The sequence below is a fragment of the Mytilinidion resinicola genome, assembly GCF_010093595.1.
Source record: "Mytilinidion resinicola strain CBS 304.34 unplaced genomic scaffold BDZ99scaffold_5, whole genome shotgun sequence".
NCBI lineage: Eukaryota > Fungi > Ascomycota > Dothideomycetes > Mytilinidiales > Mytilinidiaceae > Mytilinidion > Mytilinidion resinicola.
This window is the reverse complement of record NW_022985441.1, coordinates 381,571-400,465: the sequence shown is the minus strand read 5'-3', so window position 1 is coordinate 400,465 and position 18,895 is coordinate 381,571. Positions and strand designations below refer to the sequence as shown.

Below are 18,895 nucleotides of genomic sequence, written 5' to 3'. Positions count from 1 at the left end.
CAGGCCAAGCATCGACTCAACACTCACACCGCCGACACTAGTCATACACTCACCAGCTCAACCACTCCCTTCAACTACCCTCACGAAGCCACCCCCCCTTCCCTCTACAACCCCTTTCCTATTCCAAACCCACGACTTCACATCGCACCCCTCTGCCGCCAACCCCACAAGTCAATGACCATGATCAGAAACGAGCTTGTTCGCCCATTTATCATTCATCTAACATCTTCTCTACTCCTACTCTCACTCCTCTACTCCAATCTCAGTCTCCCAACCCCACAGCCTCCCTCGCCCCTATTCTACAACCCTGACAAATTCCCTTCCCCCTCTCTCTCGCATCCACACTGAACCACCACAGAAGCCAGCCGTATAGCTCACCCCCCCCCCCCCCCTGGCCCCCCGGAAACGCCATTGAAGAACCCGATTTGAGATTAAAAGCCGGCCCAATGCGTGTATATAGTCGCTGAAACATAGATGTCACATGCTTCAAAGAAAAAGCGAAAAAACGCCGAGATTGGGACGCCCTGAGAGAAGTCGATGGACACAAAGAAAAGGGGAGAAGTTGGAAAATGTTTAGCTGACGGCCTTGGCCTCGCTAACTGGCAAAACGTAAAAGCCTATTAGGTGAGTGTCCGAGAACGCCCCCGCGGACGCTTGCCCGTACAGCGCTGCTGTGATCAAAAGACTCGAGGAAGAGAGATTCCGCAACAGGGCCCTGTCAAAGTGAAGTAAAATGCATCTTCGAAACGCCTTGGTCATAACGCCGCTGCCGGGTGGAGCAGCAGACTCGGCACCTCAACCCCCGGCGGCGGCGGCGACGGTTCCGCGCTATTCGGGTACTTGGCGCCCAGCTCCTCGATCTTGGGTACGAGTTCCGGGATGCGGAAGGGTTTGGAGACGACGTCGTCCTGCACGCACATACGCGTTTTAGCCGCTATTCTCTCCTCACAATGAAAAATGACGAAGCGAACTCACCATGCCCACATCCAAGAGCGCCGCAATCTGCTCACTGCGCGCATTCGCCGTGACGGCGATAATCGGGACATGCTTGCGCAGCTTCCCGTCCGCCTCCCACTGTCTGATGGTGCGCGTGCACTCCAGCCCGTCCATAACCGGCATCTCCTGGTCCATGAGCAGCACGCCGAGCTCGACGGCCTCGGGCCCGTTTTCGTGCCAGTAGCGCGACTTGCGCAGGTGGTCGAGGCACTCGCCGCCGTGGTTGGCAACGTGCACCGTGATGCCCTGGTTTTTGAGCTGCTTTTGGAGGACGCGTTGGTTGACTGGCGGGGAAGGAGGATATGTTTTAGCTGGGATTTGAAATATGGAAGGGGGAGAGGAGAAAACAAACCTAGGTTATCTTCGACAATTAAGACGGTGAGATGGGACCGCTTCTGCCGCATGTTGTCCACGGGCGTGCCCTTGGGCGCCGCGAAGTCTTTGACCTTGGGGTGCTCCTGTCGCGCCTTGGCGCGGGCGTCAGAGCTAGCGCGCGCGAGTGACACGTGCATGTTCTCCGTGGGGTCCTTGGGCGGCGAGGTCTTGCGGCATTTGACGTAGAAGGCGAAGGTGCTGCCGATGCCGGATTCAGACGCGACGCCGATCTCGCCGCCTTGAAGCTCGGTGAGCTCGCGAGATATGAAGAGGCCCAGCCCCGAGCCTCCGTACTGGACATGGGTCCTGGGGCTAGCTTGCGAGAAGCGCTGGAAGAGGAGCTTCTTTTCAGCTTCGTTGAGGCCCCGGCCGGTATCTTGAACGGCGAATTGCAGGTATACTTCTTCTCCAGTACCCCAGTCAACCCCTTTGGTCTGATCCGCGCGCTTGGATCGTGTGGGGAAGAAACTGACGGGGGAGTCATCGCTCGCTGAAGGCCTCTCGCGTGATGCGGACACCCGTACGGTGATTGTGCGCTTCGACTCTGTGGTTGTGAACTTGATTGCGTTTGTGGTGAGGTTGATGAGAACTTGGAGAACTCGTGAAGGATCCAGCTTGACCCAGTCTATGTCTAGTTGCTTGAAGGATTCGCTGATCACGAATTCCATGGAAATGTCAGCGGTCATGACCTCTCCTTCAAACATCTTCAAGGCTTTTTGCACTACCGTCAACGGCTGACAGTCCACGGGGGTCACCATGAGCATTGCTGAGTCGAGCTTCGAAAGCGTCAACACGTCGTCGACGATCCTTTTCTGATGCTGCGCACAAAGCGCTATAGTCTGAGCTGCGTCGATGTTGCTGTTTACAATGTCCGTTGGGATCCCCGTGTTTCCTGTGGACTTGAAGTCGCCTAGCGAGCTGGAAATCTCGTCGGCGCACTGCAGAATAGCACTAAGAGGGTTGCGCATCTCATGGCTCGTTATGTCGATGAAGTTCTCTTGTTGCCGCTTGAGCTCAACCGCCTCCTCCATCTTCCTTTTCTGGAATCCCTCAGCCCACTTCTGCTGACTAATGTTCGTGATGCTACCGAAGACACTCTTGAGCATCCCGGCTGCGTGCACCTCTGGAAAAGCGCTGAACAGGACCCAAGTATCACCCTTGTTGCCGTTCCTGTCTTCCCACGAGGCCTTGAATCGGAATTCGACGTTGATCGATCTAGTCTCTTCAACCAATTCTAACCAGAGAGTTCTGACTAGTGCTTGATCTTCCTCTTTGACCGATTCTATCCATCTATCCGTGCTATTAGTGTTCCTAGGCACACGAGAAATTTCATACCACGTGTCGTTGCAGTACGTGATATGGCCTTCAGAGTCTGCAATAAACAACCCTGCAGGAGAGTATTCTGCCATCCTGGTGAATCTTGTTTCGCTGTCCTTTGCTTCTTGAGTCCGTGCTGCGAGCTGTTCCGAAAGGTTTATTCGATCCTCTGCGGCCAACTTCGCCGCCTTTTGCCCTCGCCGTATTTCTTCTTCAAACAAGACTACCGAGGCCAGCGAAGTCGCCAGCTGTCGGGACAAAAGCTGGACAAACAAGGTGTAGTCATCGTCGTACGGTCTTCGGGGGTTTACGCCCATGACTAAAAACCCAAGTATCGATTCGCCAGTGGTGGGATGAATAGGGCAAACGACCACTTGTCGGCAAGCATCACCAAATCCGCGCCAGTCTAGTCCTTCCATCATATTCGCAGGGAGATCTCCAGTTCCAATATCGAGTAATACCGGCTTGTCGGTTTTCATAACTTCGCGGAAGACGGGCCCGAACCCTTCGTTCCCCTCCTTTAAGTCGATGTGATCTGGAGCTGCTGGATGTTCTTTGGGTACTCCTAGTACACCCTCCAAATAGCAGACTTTCGTTCCCAGAAGGCTGCTGGAATGGATAGACGAGCAATCGCTATCTGAATCGTCGGAAACAGAGTACAGCAGAACCATAGGAGCGTCGAGTTCGTTAATTTCTAGAGCACCGAGAACTTGACGCCAGAATCCCTTCATATCTCGCGCGGTTGCAGTGCGTTCTCCGACTTCCCGTAATGTCAGCATGCGCCTCTCGGCAATTTTGCGCCTCGTCTTCTCGAATGCGGGATTATATAAACCCATGACGCTGCCATCGCCGCCCACCATTGGTATTATCGACCAGGAAAAGTAAGTTTCTTCTAGATATTCGTTGCGCATGATGAATAGGCAGTCATCATCCTAACAAGATCAGCGACTGATTCCAAAAGGCACACAAGAAACGAACCTTCATTGTTGCCTCGCCCGTTAGCCTCGCATTCGCAAACACATCCCTCACTTCGTCCCAAATCTCAGCCCACGCGTCCTTGTAGCTTTGCCCCATCAGCGTTGGATGCTTCTGTCCGGCCAACATCACGTATGCCTCGTTGTAGATAGCTACGAGGTCATCTCCCCAATACATTGCTGCTGGATGTGGACTGGCCATTATCAGATTACACATCTGCCGAAGATCGGAGGACCAGAATTCGATTGGGCCGAGGGGTGTAGACGCCCAATCGATACTTCGTGCAAACTGGATATGTCGCGGTAGATTGTCTGTTATAGGGAGACGGGTCCAATCAAAGAAGCCCATCTCTTTAGGTACATTACTTGTGTCACTGGATAATGAGTCATTATTTATCGCTGATGTTGCTCGGGCTACGGACTCTGCAAACGAGGAAAATGCGGCAAGAGTTTGTGGGACTTCAGGGCCGCCGCTGGGATTGCCCCAGTCTGTTGCATTGAAGACGATATCGTCGATGCCATTCGTAGCGTGTTCAATGGTGGTTACTGGGACATTACTCTCTATTCCTTGATCATCTGCCGTGGGTGGTAGAGCAGCCGTGGAACCAAAATAATCTTGGGGCTCCTCGTTAGAAGTAGTGTGCTGGCCTACAGATCCTGAGGAAGGGTCCTGACTACTCGACATTGGTTCTTGAGAGCTAGAAGTAACAGTCCTGCCTTTGCGAGGCTTATTAGATGGCAGGTTGGGAGACAAGGAAGAAGAATAGCTGCCGCTGACCACTCGCAGTCGTTTTCTTATGGTCGAACATTGCCATATCATTCCTCCGTGCTCCACCGGGGGAGGGTGAACATTAGGGCTATCGCCCAGTGCGACAGTGCCTATCAGCCATCCCCGAAACTGTGGTGAAGCACTGGCAAGGGGAGTTGATGGCGAAGCCTCTGGCGATTTCCCGGTCACTACTTCAATTAGAGCTGGCGCCGAACGGAGGGCAGAGTTGGCGAAGATAATCTGCAATGGTCCTGGCGTTGAAGGCGCATCTCCGATGTCGACAATAAAAGTTGGTCGTTGATCTTGCTCTAACAATTCTACAATGCCAATTGAACCGAGTATGCGGAGGAGACCGCTCCTATCACTGTTGCTGTCTGGCGACGACGTGCCTGCAATGCTGTCCTGATCCCCACTCGGGACGCTTGTGAAGCCTGCTCCTGGTGGACTGAGCCCGCTGAATGTTCCCCGCGCCAACGTCACGGTTTTTATGCCCGTGTCCTCGCTCCGTGTGTTGCTCAGCATTCTGGCCGCGGCCTCTCCGCTGGAAAATCGAGGCGGGAGCTGGGGCCTCTTCCTGCCCTTGTTCGAGAAGAAGAGCGGCGACGGCGGCTGGTCGTTGGCGTTGACACCAAGTGGGAAGTTGAAGTGGTCTAGGGAGTACCGTGGGCGGGCATTGAGTCGACGCCGCTTGTGCAATGGCTCGCTCGAGGGTGTCTGGGTCGCAGGGACGTCGTCTGGATGCGATGGGTGCTTTCGACCCGGCGCAGACGGGGTGGTGAAGTGCCCACCGGAGACGGGGACAGCTGGGTGGGCTGATACCGTTGACGGCCGGCGACGGGCAGGCTGCTCAGCAGTGCTTGAGGGCGGCCATGAAGGGGCGGGTACAATGGACGGCTTCTTCGGATGCGAGGTCGAGGGCGGTGGATCGGCGTGATTGAGGAGGGTCTTCTGGTACTCGGGGGTGCTCAGGCGGCGGTTCTCAGCTTCGGTGGGGTTGGAGCTGGCAGCGGAGGATCCTGTAAAGATGCTTTTCACCTGCCGGCTCATGTGGTTAGCTGTCGCCGGGGAGTCACGACGCAGTCCGAGGGGCGTGGACCGCACAAGGAATGCTGGAGGAGCGGCGGGGCGGAGGCTACCGGGGCCAGACTAGTCGATGGCGGAAAGCTGGGCGGGTGGCATTCACGCTGCAGCGGGGGGTGACCAGAGCATGCGGCGGGCGGGCATGGGGCATGTGGAACAGGTGGCAGGTGGAACGGAGTGAATTGGTGAAGCTGCGCGTCTCCGGCAGTCGAAGCGCATCTCCCGTGGGTCTCGACTCTCAGTCACGGCACGGCTATCTGCCCGATCTACAGCGGAAGAGGTCTAGCAGCATTGGCCGCGCGCAACCCCTACAAATAAATTCACGTCGTGGAAGGGAGACGAGAGACGCGCAGAGCTGGCTCTACACAGCACAGCTGAGTTCTAAGCGGCGCCTCGATGATACGAACGCGTGGGCGGGGCTTGCTTTTCATTCAGCTGTTCGTGTATGGCATCATGGTAGGGTCACGGTGGTGTCCTCGTCGTCTCGCCACATCAGATTGACGTCCGGGATTCGAAGCTTGGATGCCTTCAGCCGCGGCCATCTGAGACCTCCCTGCCGTCTGAAGACTCCTGGCACCGGATATCAAAACAGCCCGCGCGTGTCGGCCTGCAGCCAAATGGTTGTACCGAATGCGAGGTCGGAGTATAGTTAAGAAAGCTCCACGGTTCCGAGTGTTGAGTACTGTATAAGCAATCCAGCCTGTCACGTGATTCGAGGCTTGAACCTTCATTTTTGTCCAATGCCTAGAGGAAAGTATGGACGTGCTACTATAACAAGGTAATCTCGTTCATCGCTATCATAGCTTTCTTCGTAAACAGCTTTGAGCGAGGAGAAAGCAGTCAAGCAATCTGCCAATTAGGCTTCGTAAAGACGGCGCAGCAGACCTTCATGAAGACCCTAGAGAGGACCAGGGCAACCCTGTCGATGAAAGATGTTTCGATAACCAAGATGTCATGGTTGCAGGCCCTCCGCTTAGAAGTCTTCAATCTTATAGACAGCATATGCCGGCTCCTCGTACGGATGAGCTCTAGAATGACTGTCAGACCAGTGGACCCGCACTGTATCAAGACTGATGCGCCGATGTCACGGTCGCTTCCCGGGAAACCTCTCTCGCGATAGAGGATTGAAAATTGAAACTCACCCCTTCAAAGCCGCAACCGCCCTCCTCACAACCTCCTCTCCAATACACAGCGTCTCCACCCTCGCCTCCTCCACCTCCTCTAGCGCCCCGACCTTCCCGATATGCGGATTCGCTGTGTCGCCAGGCCGGAACTGCCCAGTGCCTGTTGCAACCCACGCGCACTCGGTGTAGTTCCCAGGCCCGGGGTAGCGGCCTGCACCTGCAGCGAATATGGCGGCTTTGCACGCGGCGAGGGCCGAGGGGGGAGTGTAGAAGATCAGGGTGAAGCGGGTTAAGGCAGATGTCATTGTGGGAATGTAGCGTAAAGCTGGCTATGGAGGACGAGGAAGCAGAGGGAGGGCTGAGGGTCTTAGTCACTGCTTTTGGATTAGAGCGGCGTGATGGATGTATTCAGAGGTTGGAGATGAGACGCGCTGAAGCATGGGTCTTCCCTGCTGGCACGTGCAATGCCGAAAGCAAGTCGACTCCATCTCTCCCCATCGAACACGAACAAACTCGGACTGAACTCACGGCCTCGCCGACTCAGCGTTTTGATCCTCTGGAGCGTATCTGAGTCAACCTCAATACTTCGTACACGCCACCATGCCAGCCAACGAGACACGAAAACTGACAGATGACGACGAACGAGACAGGGGAAGCCAACGGCTGTCTATCACGCCCCGAAAGAGATCGACCAACCTTATTGTCCGGAAACGGCGGACGCTAAATGGTGGTGTTTCGATATGTTGATGTTCCTGACGATAGCTTGAATCTGAACACGGTCACATGGCCATATAGCGGAGACTGAACTGGGGCTAAATAGGTGGATACCTGTCGAATAGGGCAAAACAAGAAGTCTATCACATTCACAAAAATCCTCCAATCCTAGGCCTCGTCGGCAGTACTCGCTTACTCTCGCTCTTCCAGGCTGATCCCTCTTGTTGTCTTCGCCAGCGACTTTCTCGATAGTCTACAGAGACGACACGAGAGTTACGCGCCGGGGGTTTGCTGAAGCGTGGACAGCACTGACACATACAGGCTTTCAAAGTGCCACTATTCTCGATAGATTCGAGCAGCTTGACCTATGTACTATCCCTCGAATTTTAATCATTTCAAAGGTCATTGTCGTGCCACGATTATGTCCAAAAACGTGGTCCCGCCGTTCTGGACAAGAACGCACGGCCGGGGAAGCTGTGGCGCTCTCACGTAGCCCAACCGCGCGCTCTCCGTCCTCCACGACTCTCTCCATCTCCTGGTTCGTCTCTATCACTAACACCGAAGTCGTCACGGCTGCGACAACTCTCGCAAAACAATATTCCAATGTGCAATCTTGCAGCCGGCGATCTCAGCTATGATTGCCCACCTCGGAAGCGCCGTCAACGTGCCGGCCCTAACCCATGACTGTGCCTATCGCCGTCCTCTCACGCACCATCTAGCCGATCCCATGCAAGGTCGTTGTGGGCAAGCCTGGCAAGTGGGCCTCGGATTTTTCGCTGTCATGATGGCTACATATTGCCCCTCGGTCGCTGCTTGCAATCTTTACTGCTATTGTCAATATGGGTTCTGCTAGACATCGGGCTCGACGTTCATCTTTCATTAATCTTTGATATATCGCCTCGCAATGGGAGGATCTCGTCCGGCGTGGCTGTCGTCATTGACGCAGCATAGGTCGAAGCCGCCTATGTTCTTAAAAATCAGATCTTCAGAACCGTTCATCATATGCACCATTACTTTGGCTATTTTTACTGTATTACACTCATTTTCCTTCCCTCTTATCCGCAGTCTCTCTGTGGTGCGTTCTACCTAAATGGAAAAGCTCGCTAAGTGTGCCAGGATATGTTCTTGTACTCGAGCATCGTACCCGTCATACCGTTTGCGCTGCAAAGTAGAGTTGGTATTGGCCTTGATAACGGTATGCAATTTTCAGTCTCACTTTTGTATCTTCAATATGAATCTTCAAATTCTTCTTTCAAACATCTGGTGGCAAGCCTTGCAATCGTCTTATAGAAGAGTAGTGTTTGACTTGAACAGTCCAAAGCTGGGTCTCTATCCTCATCGCTGTATACGGAGGAGCACTACTAGCATTCTGCCGTAAGCACTCACTCTCCAAACTCTCATGCTTGCCTACTCTGACGCCCCATCCAGCAATTTGTGGCTGGCTGGCCGACCAATCCTCCTCCCGCCGCTTGCCTCTGCTCCTGGGTCTCCTCGCCCTTCTCGGTGCAACTGTGATGCTGAACGTCGGTTCAAGTGTCAGTGTCCTCGTGGTAGCCAGGGTGCTTCAAGGCGCGTCTGCCGCCGTTGTGTGGGTCTTCTCTCACCCTTGTCCCTTCTCCGCTTTCCTCCGAGCTCCGAGTCATGACACGACTAACGTCATACAGCTGGGTTGTTGGTCTCGCACTCTTGGCCGATACTGTACCATATCGCTCTATTAGTCAAGCGATGGGATGGGTAGGCCTTGGCATGAGCCTGGGTCTCCTCGTCGGTCCCCTCCTCGGCGGGGTCGTCTTCGCGCGTGCCGGCTACAATGCCGTCTTCGGCATGTCATATGCCATTATTGGATTGGATATCATTCTACGACTGGCGCTCATCGAGAAAAAAGTTGCTGTGCGGTGGGATCCAGACGTCGAAGATGTTACAGGCCATACCGGAACTGCGAGTCTTAGGCAGGGCGTACACGAAGAAGAAAGGGACCCCGGATCCTCCATCGACTTCGAAAAGGCCTCGTCGCCATCTGCCTCGTCGCCATTCCGTGACTCAGAGAAGAACATCGAGAAAGGAACGGAAAAGAAAGCCTCAACAGCTTCGCTCCAGCCACCATCCCCAATGACAACCACATTCCTTCCTCCTCCACCCATCGCATCCCCCAAACGGCCCCTGCGAGAACGCCTACCCCCTCTCTTCTCCCTCCTCTACTCCCGTCGCCTTCTAGCCGCCTTATGGGGTGCTTTCGTCCAGTCCACGCTAATGACCGCTTTCGACTCTGTCCTAGCTCTCCAAGCTGCCAAAATCTTCCACTTCAACTCTACAGGCGCCGGCCTCCTCTTCCTCCCCATCGTACTCCCTACTTTCTTCGCACCGTGTACGTATCCTCTCCTATACACACATACTCCAGTTTTTCTTGCTGGCTTTCCCTTCGTCGTACCCAACCCTTTCACGCATCCACTAATGCCCCCACCCCTACCACAGTAATAGGTTACCTCTGCGACCGCTACCACCCCCGCTACCCCGCCACCCTCGGTTTCCTCCTCGCCTGCCCCCCCTACGTGTGCCTCCGCTACATCGACCACAATACGCTGGGCGACAAAGTCCTCTTCTGCGCGCTGCTGGCCTGCATCGGGGTGAGCTTGGCGCTAACGTTCCCGCCCTTCATGGCCGAGATCACGCTCGTCGTGGAAGCGAAGGAGCGCGCGCAGCTTGCGCAGGGGAAGCCCGGGTTCGGGACGCAAGGCGCGTACGCGCAGGCGTATGGGCTGTTCAACATGGCGTTTGCGGCGGGCTGTCTGGTGGGGCCGGTGTGGGCGGGGTTCGTGCGGGAGGGGCCGGGGTGGGCGACGATGGGGTGGTCGTTGGGGCTGTTGAGTGCGGTCACGGCCGTGCCGACTTTTTTGTGGATGGGGGGGTGGGTTGGGAGGAAGAGGGCAGAAGAGGGCGGGCTTGGGGGTGAAGGGGCGGTGTGAGTTTCTGTGTGGGTGACTGCATTGGTATTGGGGCATTTTGAGGGCGTTGGCGGCATTGAGCGTTGGTTTTGGTATACCTGGCATACTCGCCGCTTTGGCTTTTCATTTGTCCTGCATTGTGGTCGTGTTGCTGATGGCTAGCTAGAGAAGGTATATATTGCACGCATCCAATCTCAGCTGCTCGAACTCAGACTTCACACCTGGGCATACAGGTTTTGCCATATTTCCTTGGTCAGCAGCACTACTCTGAGGGCTACCAACCGACTGCTCAGTTGAATTAGATTGATCGAAATCTTGGCAGTCAATACGATCAATTGACCGCTGCCCAATTGATTCTGAATTCAATCGACTCCTTCGTTCCCATTAAGCTGAGCACACCAAAAGGTCCGAATTGGCTGTCAACTTTGACGACTTCTATCAATCCGTTTTGATCAACAATTTTGGGATTTCTCGAGGTCCGAGAGGTGATGTGAACCCGTCTTGGTGCCGACAGCACGGTCGGCCGACCATACGGTCTCCGTCGCCCATCCCCATGCCCACTCAGCAGCTCCGTCGACCCACTGAATCCCAACCAGGTCCGTCCACGCGCCCAAGAAGAAAAGATTTCATAAAGATGCCCGCGATCTCCTGCACGTCTCTGATTATCATGGCCTTCGAGACATCTTCAGCCGCCAGCCCCTCTATCATAAAGTCCTTGGTTGCGCGCCATCTGTTCAAGGCTCTGTTTTGGAGCGGAATGCTGCTGCTTCCCCTCTCGACATGGTTGATGTGCTGTATGACCAGATCCGCCAATTCGAGCGCATCATGCGACCAGGCTTGAAGCTGGGCAGGGCTGGGATCCAGACATCTCCGACCGACCTTCAAATCCAGATGCTTTGCCGAGTCTTCGCACGGCTTGCCATTCTCGTAGGTGTGGACTACGTGGGCGTTGGCTGGGCTTCCACAGCTCTCATCGTGCCTGCTGACGACCTAAGGAATGAAGTCTTTCAGCTCCATGTTTCCAGCTTTTATGGCGGCAGTTCTTCTTGCGGCGGGATCCATGCTTGCGGTGGCACTGTAGTATGGCTAGCCACTCCTTTCACTGGAGGTTATAAGTCGTCATCTGAAAGGTTTCAAATCTCCATTTGCTACTCTATCAGTCCCTTTCAACTCCTTTCGAGTACTGTTACACGTAGCCCCTTTCCCTGTTCTCCTCACACGTTCCAGCTTTATACCTTTGTTGACTCTACAATGTCTCAACACATCGCCTTCAACATAGACCACCGCTGCCCGATTCGAAGACTCCGTTTCGTGACTCAGATTAGCGGTAGCATCAGTGTTTTTGGACGCTGAGTGGCCAGAACCTCACACCACTTACTCATGGCTGTACTATGTAGATTGACTTGATTGACAGATCGGCATCGAACGAAGCGAGTTTGTCTACCCCTATTCTATCGACGATTATGCGAATCACAAACCTCCACCAAGACAGCAAGCCTCAACGCCCACCTGAAATCAAAACATACCTGTAATTCAAGCATAAACTTCACAAGACACTCGTGAATTCTAAAGTCTGCATTAGAGTATCATACAACCGTGCTAATCCACCCATTACCCTGATCCATGCATCGCCCTCCTCTGCTCATTGCACTCCTCCACCCATTACACTATCCCACCATAAACAGAACACACAATAACCACCCTACTCCAAAGAAAGAAAAGAAAGAACCAGAGAAACATAACCATGCTGTTGTTAAGTCATGTTGTTGTGCCGCTTTTCCGCCGTAATCAAGACGTCTTTTTTAGGAAAGAAGGGTGATAAGAACCGTGAATGCTGTCCGATTATCCATCATGTCGAGTTTTGCCGATGAAAGGTATGCTAAAGCTCAGCGATGAAAGGTAAGCCGAAAGCGTCGTCGTATGCTCCATCGTATGCAAAGTCGATCCGGTAAAGCGGTTTTCCAACCACCACCCTTTCCAACCGTTCCTTCAACCAAAACTTCCGAATCTTCCGTCTTCACCACACCAGAAAAGCCGTCCGCTTCTCTCCTTGATCCACACTCCATGCCCTACCCCCATGATACAGGTGAACTACGATCCAGTCTCTCGTACCACACCAGCCATCATCAATCTTCGCCGAAGCAAACAACCACACATACCTAATGATCAGGCTCGCACTTATTGCAGCTCGTAGTCAGCGACTCCACCGCCTTCACCACCTCATACACGCCGCACGGAGCCCTAGTGACCCTATTCTCATCGACAGAATACCCAATATACCGGTTCGGGGTAGTCCCCTTCGAGCCAGTCGCCGCAGGGGTCAGAGAATTCACGCTCGAGCTCTTGTACTGCGGAGGAACCGGGTTCGGGAACGGAGCCGTGCTGGACAGCGGAACACCAGCGGAAGCGACGCGTTGACCGGCAATACGACCGTAGTAGGCGATGCCTTGGTCAGATTGGCGCTTGCGAGGGCGTGGACTACGCTGCTTGCGCCCGTAGGTGGGATAGTCGCCCATGGCGCCATGGACTCTGGTGGAGCTGGGAGAACCTGTAAAGCCTGCTACGGGGTCAGCTACGTTTTGTTCCCATCTCGTCACGTATTCGTCAAGAGTTTCGATGGTATAGGCAGGTTTTATACCGGGCGAGGAATCGTTTCTCTCCCTCCGGTAAGTTCCACCTTGAGCGTGGTCTTTCAGTTGAGAAGGAGTGTTATCGACTTCGTGAAGTTGCGTCGCAAATGGGATGAAGGCAGAATCGGCTTGACCAAATTGTGGTAGTTGGTCTTCGGCGCGTCCGGCAACGTGATCATATGTCGCCTGCGAGTAGGTATGAAGGGACGCAATGCCCTGAAGTGGTCCCTGGTATTGGGCAGGGTGATCGATCGTCGCCTGTGGATAGACAGGACGAGAGGAAATGCCTAAATGCGATCCCTGATCTTGGATAGGGTAATCCATCGTCGCCTGCGGATACGAAGGATGGGAAGAATGCCCGAGTTTGAAAGTTCCTTCGACGTTCTGAGACCTGTCAATCTTATTCTTTAGCTTGTATTTGCTCTGCTTCTTCTTAGGACTACGATTCCGCGGGGGCGAGTAAGCCGGCGCCATCGACACCATCTCCATTGATGGATAGGAAGGGTAAGATGCTGGCCCTGTTGAAGCCTTCTGATGTGACGCTAGCTGCAAGGATGCAGCTGCATCAGCTTTTGATCGATAAGGAGACTCAAGAGTTGGTCCTATTGGTGCGGTTGGCACTGGCTGATACATAGAGTAAGCCAGGTTTTGATCTCTTGTGTCGTGGTAAAATGAGCTTTGATGCTGACTGAAGTCCTGCGGCCCATCAAAGGGAAGATCTGGATTGGCGAAGCCGGCGTTGTTCAACTTAGGTACAAACACAGGGGCCGTTGCCCGTAGAGAGCCCAGAGACGATTTTGGTTCGACCTTGGCTATTTCCTGCACAGTACCTACTGGTTCTTGCTGAACAGTTCCAGCTGACGGCGACCGGGAAAGGGGAGTGTTTGAGGATTTGCTCTTGGCCCAAGACTGGAGCCGTGACACTCTGCGAATGGTTGGGACAGGCGATTGAGAAGCGGTAGCCTTCGAAGATGCTTGCGTGGATGATGTCGTCCGTTTTAAAGCTTTACGGCCACGTACTTCACCAGGGACATTCTTGCCCATTCCGGTGGGACTGTCTCTCCCGTCGCTCGGAGGTGCTTTTGTTTTCTTTCCCGGTTTCTTGTTTGTAGAACTATACTCTCCGACGGGCTCTTTTCCAAATACAGGAAAGGTAAGACTAGCTTTGGGTTTATTGGAGACCTCAGCGGGCGGATCGCATCCGATAAAAAGCATGGATCCGGAAGAGTTGGTACGTGCGGTTCCAGCACTGAGCGTTGTAATTGCACCAGCACCTTCGTCTTCGTCAAAGATGGCCCCTTCGTTTCGTCGGGTGATAGGGGAAGTGCTCAGTCTGTCGATACGACCCTTAGGAACCGCGATATTCTCGATGTTGATAGTGACCTTGGCTTGCCCTTCTAATTCTGGAGACTGCACTGCTGATTCTGGGAGAGGAATGCGATATTCAGAGCCGTGGAAATCTGAGGCGGTACTAGTCTCAGTGCCGAAGCTTGCCTTCCGTACACTTGTCCTTCGATTTATGAATCCCATGATATCAGATCGTGCGCTAGATGAATCCGCCGTCAAGCGGCGAGATCTAGTCGTTGGCTGGGGAATGCAAGACCCTGGCGAGGATGGCGTGATTTGGGGCACCTCCGATTTCAGCTGTATTGGCTTCGGAGCCTTGGTTTCGTCGACCGAAGATCCAAAAGTGACCACAGAAAGCTTAGGCCGTCCAACCTTCCGCGGCTTGACGGTACTCACTTGGGAAGCGGCCTTTTGGCTCTTCACTATGCTCTGCTCAAACAATTCCACGTTAGCAAAGGTCAACTCAGGGAAAGGCTTCGGTTCTTGAATATTCTCCGCTGCAGTCGCATAGCTATGGTTGGAGCTGCTTTCAGAAGCATGACTCACTGGCGAACCTCGCGCAGTACCATACAGCGACTCCAGCGGAGAATGTGGTTGAGAACTAGCTTCTTTCGCGGTGGAGGAAATCGTAGACCGCGTGGGGGAGAGAGTGATCTTAATCGTGTTCGATCGTCTTGGGGTCTCGCAAGCCGGGGACGCGGAGGAAGAATCTCTGAGGACACTCTTCGAAGGCATAGATTTCAGCTTTCTGTTGGACAGAGAATCTGAATGCTTGGGCGGATGTTCAGCAGGTCTGCTATCTCCCTCTACTAGATCCAAAGCTTCCTTTGCAAGGAAAGTCGATGCCTCAGCGGTATTTTCCTTGCGTGATACTGCATCCCGCCTTCCTTTGATCGCCTTCTGGCGATCTTTCGCCGTCTTGCTCGGCTCAATTGGTGACGAATGCTTTGATTCACGCGCTGCAGCTCGCCGGGCAGTCTCCAAGTGTGGTCCTCTGGACTCAGTTGGGCGGCGGGATACCGATTTGCGAGGGCTCACAGGGCTAGCTATGTCGATTGAAGGTGACGCGGGAGTGAGCGTAGGAGGCGCTTCCAAAACTAGAGCGTTAGCTCTCGGATTAGGGCTGTACGTTGGGGATGTGGACTCACCCGGCGGCATGGAAAAAGTAGGGAATTGAGACAGTGGGCTCGTAGGCTCACCCGTTGGGCTGCCCAACCATACAAGCTCATCCAAAGATGCTTCCAAGGCGTCCATTTGAGAGTCGACTGGTTGGATTTTCTGCGAGTCGGTGTGATGGGTCCTGGGGTGCGCTTCGTGAACGGTGAGAGCGTCAGAAACGGAGCGACCATCGTTGGCAGGAGACTCTTCTTTTGCGCCCAGATCATCTTCAGAGACCATGTCTCCGATCTCTCCGGAAGGCTGCCCTTTTCCCGACTCGAAACGAGCCACGATTTCTTTCACCTTGCCATCATTCTGTAAAATGTCCGTCGTAAAACTCGAGAGAGCGGAATCCCCAAACTCGATGGATACTGTCAAGCCTGAGAATCTGTCGGTAATAGAAGCAGATTGCTGTCCGATATCCAGTTGAGACTCAACCGATGCGGTCGATCTATCCAATGATGTTGGGTGAGGTGCCTGACTTGGGAGGGCTTCTGACTCGCAGGCGGTAGCCATGGAGGGTGTTGTCTGGGCGGAGGATACTGTGTCAGAGTATTTCCGGGCAGACAGGACGACACGGTCTGATGATGTAGATGCTGAGCTGAAGTTTGATTGCGTGACGGTTGTGGATGAGACGTGGAAGAGATCGGTGTCGTCTCGAGGTCTCGAAGGAGCCTCACGCGATGATCTCCTTCCTGGTGGCATAGAAGAGGATCGGCCGGAGGGCAGTTGCGGTCGCGGTTGCCGGGACTCGCGCTGTGAGTCTGGGACGCGTTCTTCCTGAATGCGTGGAGCTTTATCACAGTAGTCCACAAGAACGAACTCCTGATGGCCGCAATTGGCGTGGTAAACATAATTGTAGTAACACATGTTGACGGAGATATGTCGCAGGCGTTGCCGGCGCGCGGACGTAGAGGTGGTGTGGGTTGTTGTTGTCCTGCTGGCGAAGGTGGAAGGTAGGCGCGCAACTCGAGAAGCGTCTACCGCGGCGGAGCGAGGAGCACCCTTGAGAAGACGAAAAGAAGAAACTTCGAGATGGCAGAGTTTTGCGGTGCAGCAAGTAAGATCTTTTGAGTGTGCGCAAGCCCGCTGGCAATGAAGGCGTGGCACAGCAGGTCAAGCTACGACGCGGGAGACCATAACAGCGGCTTAGGAGAATCTTGACGCCGGAACCGTCTTTCACGATGATGCTCACCAGCGGCTCCCACGATGGACTTTTGCGTCTGGTAGTGACTACTATCCCTAGTTTCAAAAAAAAAAATGACACCTATAGCATAAGCCACGTTCACCGATTCTTCTTGTAGTGCAATGCGCACTAGGCCATTCACATTTCTGCCACGCTTCATCCGACCTACCAGTCACAGTGTCCATATTTGAGGGCTACTAATCATGCCTTTTCACTTGGGAAGAATGCGAAGATCCCAAACCTTCCGATCTGGACATGCAATCTTAACTACCTACAACTGTATTTCATTCCATCGGCATCAATAGCCGACCATGGACTCACCTCGCCTCTGAAAAGCCCGTTCTACACTAGGTGAGTCCATGTGCAACACTTGTAATTCAACTATAACCTCCTCTTTTTCTTTGGGGCAGGTTTGGTCTCCTGAAACCGCTTTAACTCTCGCCTCCTCCGGTCGGCGATCTCCTCAGCTGTTTCTGGTTCTGGCGTCCGAGCCTTCGGCTTCAGAGGTGCCGCTTCCACTTTGCTCTCAGATCCAGTAGAATTATCCTGCGGAGGGTCATCTAATACGCGGGGTTTTGTTGTCGAGGCCATGCTCCGACCGCTGCTACTCTCGTGATCAACAACTGCATGTGGGTCTGGTGTGCGAGAGAGCGTTGCTCCTCTCGAATGCGTTGCGTCATCCTTCTTCCCGCCAATCTTGAAACGACTCCGCGCGGGTTTAGGCGGAATAGAGCTTCCTCTAGTGGGTGCGCTCTCGTCGGATACGGGCTGTCCACGCAAGCTTGGTATGGCATCCGCCTGCTCTTGCTGTGGCGTGCTTTCTAGTGTAGGTGCCTTCTTTGGTTTGCCAATCGTGAATCTGCTCCGAGGCTTTGGTGGTACCGAAATCTCTACTGGTACTTGATTGTCGATGTTTAATTTCGTTATGTGCTCAGTTGGGTTTTGGGATAATGGCTCCTGCTTGATTGCCTTCGGCGGAGCGTCCAAATCCTCGTCTTCCGTCGTCTCGTCGCCGGAATCGTCCTCGTTCTCAAGGTCCTGGCGGTGATTCTTCTGGTGGGGGCAAAAGTTTGATTTCACGTTCTCACGTGTTTCGGTTTTCTTTAGGTGGGGTGGCGTGGCTTGTCTCTAGAAACAAGCCCAGCAATCAGTAGGATGAATCATCAGCGTTTGCGGGATATGCTTCTTACCTGGAATTCATCGCCATCATCTTCGGTTTCCATGGCCTCATCTTCGATTGATTCAGCTTTAGTAGACCCAGCAACCTCTTTCGATTGGGAGAATTCGCTGAGATGGGTCCACCAAAGATTGTCTTGATCTCCGATCTCTACATCGCCCAAAAGACCCACATGCACATCAGTAGCCATATTTTCCATCACTTCATCTATCGTCGATGGCGTGACGGTGCATAATCTCGAGGTTGAGCGCCACTCATCTTCGTTGAAGGTGCGAAGCCCGGGTACGTGCTTGGCTGCTTGGTCCCGCTTAATGGTCTTTTTGGAGGCTCTCAACCCAGTGATACTGGGAAAAACGGTTGACAGGCCAACATTGATTGAATCTAGCTGATCGAGGAGTCTGGAGATAACTTTGTCTTTCTCTTGAAGATTATGGACCAAGTCATTTATCTGGCTTCTGTGCGTGAACGATGAGGCAAGAAGTGGCAGCGTCAATTGCTTGCTTATGTCTTCTGACGAGAGAAGTTCGAGGTGAAACTTCCAATTGAAGGGGTCCAGAGGCTCAGGCAAGACCAGCTTTGCCTGTAGGATTAGCTCATCGGTACCCTCTGGGATGATCTTGTGGCTATTTCCGTTGGACTGCTCGAGGGCGGAGGCAACCGTCTCCAGAAGATCAGCGAAATTCGACTCGTCGATATTTCCAAAGTGATTGTCCTCTGAAGTACCGCGCTCTTTGATAGCATGCTCGTCCAGCTGCTCAGACCAAACGCGGCTGAGATCCGTGACGTATATTGTGTACTTTCGTGATATGAATGAGGTTTTTAGGAACAGTGGGGGAGCCCGCGGTCCAGCATTCGAGATGCGTAGCCGCACCCAGGCCGATGCCTCCATCTTGCTGGGATGTGAAGTCCACGCGTCGTGGGTGCTGCTTCGACGAAAGACGCGTCTGATGCGAAGACATGTGGAATAGAGAGCGAAATAGTACGAGATTCACCTTAACATTCTTGACGAGACAGTTCACGGGAATGAGAGTCACTGAGGCCTAATGTCGCGAAGAATTGACATTGTCAGACGTGGAGTGTGAATAGGCATCCAGGTGGACCCTTGC

The 18,895-nt window shown here is 53.7% G+C and overlaps 6 protein-coding genes across 6 annotated transcripts; 2 read left to right on the top strand and 4 right to left on the bottom strand.

Annotated features, from left to right (window-relative positions):
• Positions 1–390: 390 nt before the first annotated feature.
• Positions 391–5,660, bottom strand: BDZ99DRAFT_437624 (uncharacterized protein). The gene is made up of 4 exons (XM_033717590.1): positions 3,667–5,660; positions 1,349–3,620; positions 976–1,280; positions 391–908 (listed from the first exon to the last, which is right to left on the bottom strand). The coding sequence occupies exons 1-4, from the start codon at positions 5,476–5,478 to the stop codon at positions 756–758; spliced, it is 4,542 nt and encodes a 1,513-aa protein (XP_033579861.1). The 5' UTR covers positions 5,479–5,660; the 3' UTR covers positions 391–755.
• A 513-nt stretch (positions 5,661–6,173) lies between these two features.
• BDZ99DRAFT_507090 (uncharacterized protein) lies at positions 6,174–7,066 on the bottom strand. The gene is made up of 2 exons (XM_033724218.1): positions 6,654–7,066; positions 6,174–6,539 (listed from the first exon to the last, which is right to left on the bottom strand). The coding sequence occupies exons 1-2, from the start codon at positions 6,938–6,940 to the stop codon at positions 6,485–6,487; spliced, it is 342 nt and encodes a 113-aa protein (XP_033579860.1). The 5' UTR covers positions 6,941–7,066; the 3' UTR covers positions 6,174–6,484.
• Positions 7,067–8,253: 1,187 nt separating this feature from the next.
• Positions 8,254–10,312, top strand: BDZ99DRAFT_507089 (MFS general substrate transporter; the record flags this gene model as incomplete). Its single annotated transcript, XM_033724217.1, has 6 exons — positions 8,254–8,379; positions 8,466–8,544; positions 8,664–8,723; positions 8,778–8,937; positions 9,014–9,714; positions 9,822–10,312. The coding sequence occupies 6 exons, from the start codon at positions 8,254–8,256 to the stop codon at positions 10,310–10,312; spliced, it is 1,617 nt and encodes a 538-aa protein (XP_033579859.1).
• A 635-nt stretch (positions 10,313–10,947) lies between these two features.
• On the top strand, positions 10,948–11,821 carry BDZ99DRAFT_244234 (uncharacterized protein). Its single transcript, XM_033713621.1, has one exon. The coding sequence runs from the start codon at positions 11,072–11,074 to the stop codon at positions 11,642–11,644; it is 573 nt and encodes a 190-aa protein (XP_033579858.1). The 5' UTR covers positions 10,948–11,071; the 3' UTR covers positions 11,645–11,821.
• Positions 11,822–12,264: 443 nt separating this feature from the next.
• BDZ99DRAFT_555888 (uncharacterized protein) lies at positions 12,265–16,296 on the bottom strand (the record flags this gene model as incomplete). Its single annotated transcript, XM_033727172.1, has 1 exon — positions 12,265–16,296. The coding sequence occupies one exon, from the start codon at positions 16,294–16,296 to the stop codon at positions 12,451–12,453; it is 3,846 nt and encodes a 1,281-aa protein (XP_033579857.1). The 3' UTR covers positions 12,265–12,450.
• A 316-nt stretch (positions 16,297–16,612) lies between these two features.
• BDZ99DRAFT_568186 (XLF-domain-containing protein) lies at positions 16,613–18,843 on the bottom strand. Its single transcript, XM_033727762.1, has 2 exons — positions 17,803–18,843; positions 16,613–17,740 (listed from the first exon to the last, which is right to left on the bottom strand). Exons 1-2 carry the CDS (start codon positions 18,676–18,678, stop codon positions 16,994–16,996), a joined length of 1,623 nt encoding a protein of 540 aa, XP_033579856.1. The 5' UTR covers positions 18,679–18,843; the 3' UTR covers positions 16,613–16,993.
• Between the last annotated feature and the right edge of the window lie 52 nt (positions 18,844–18,895).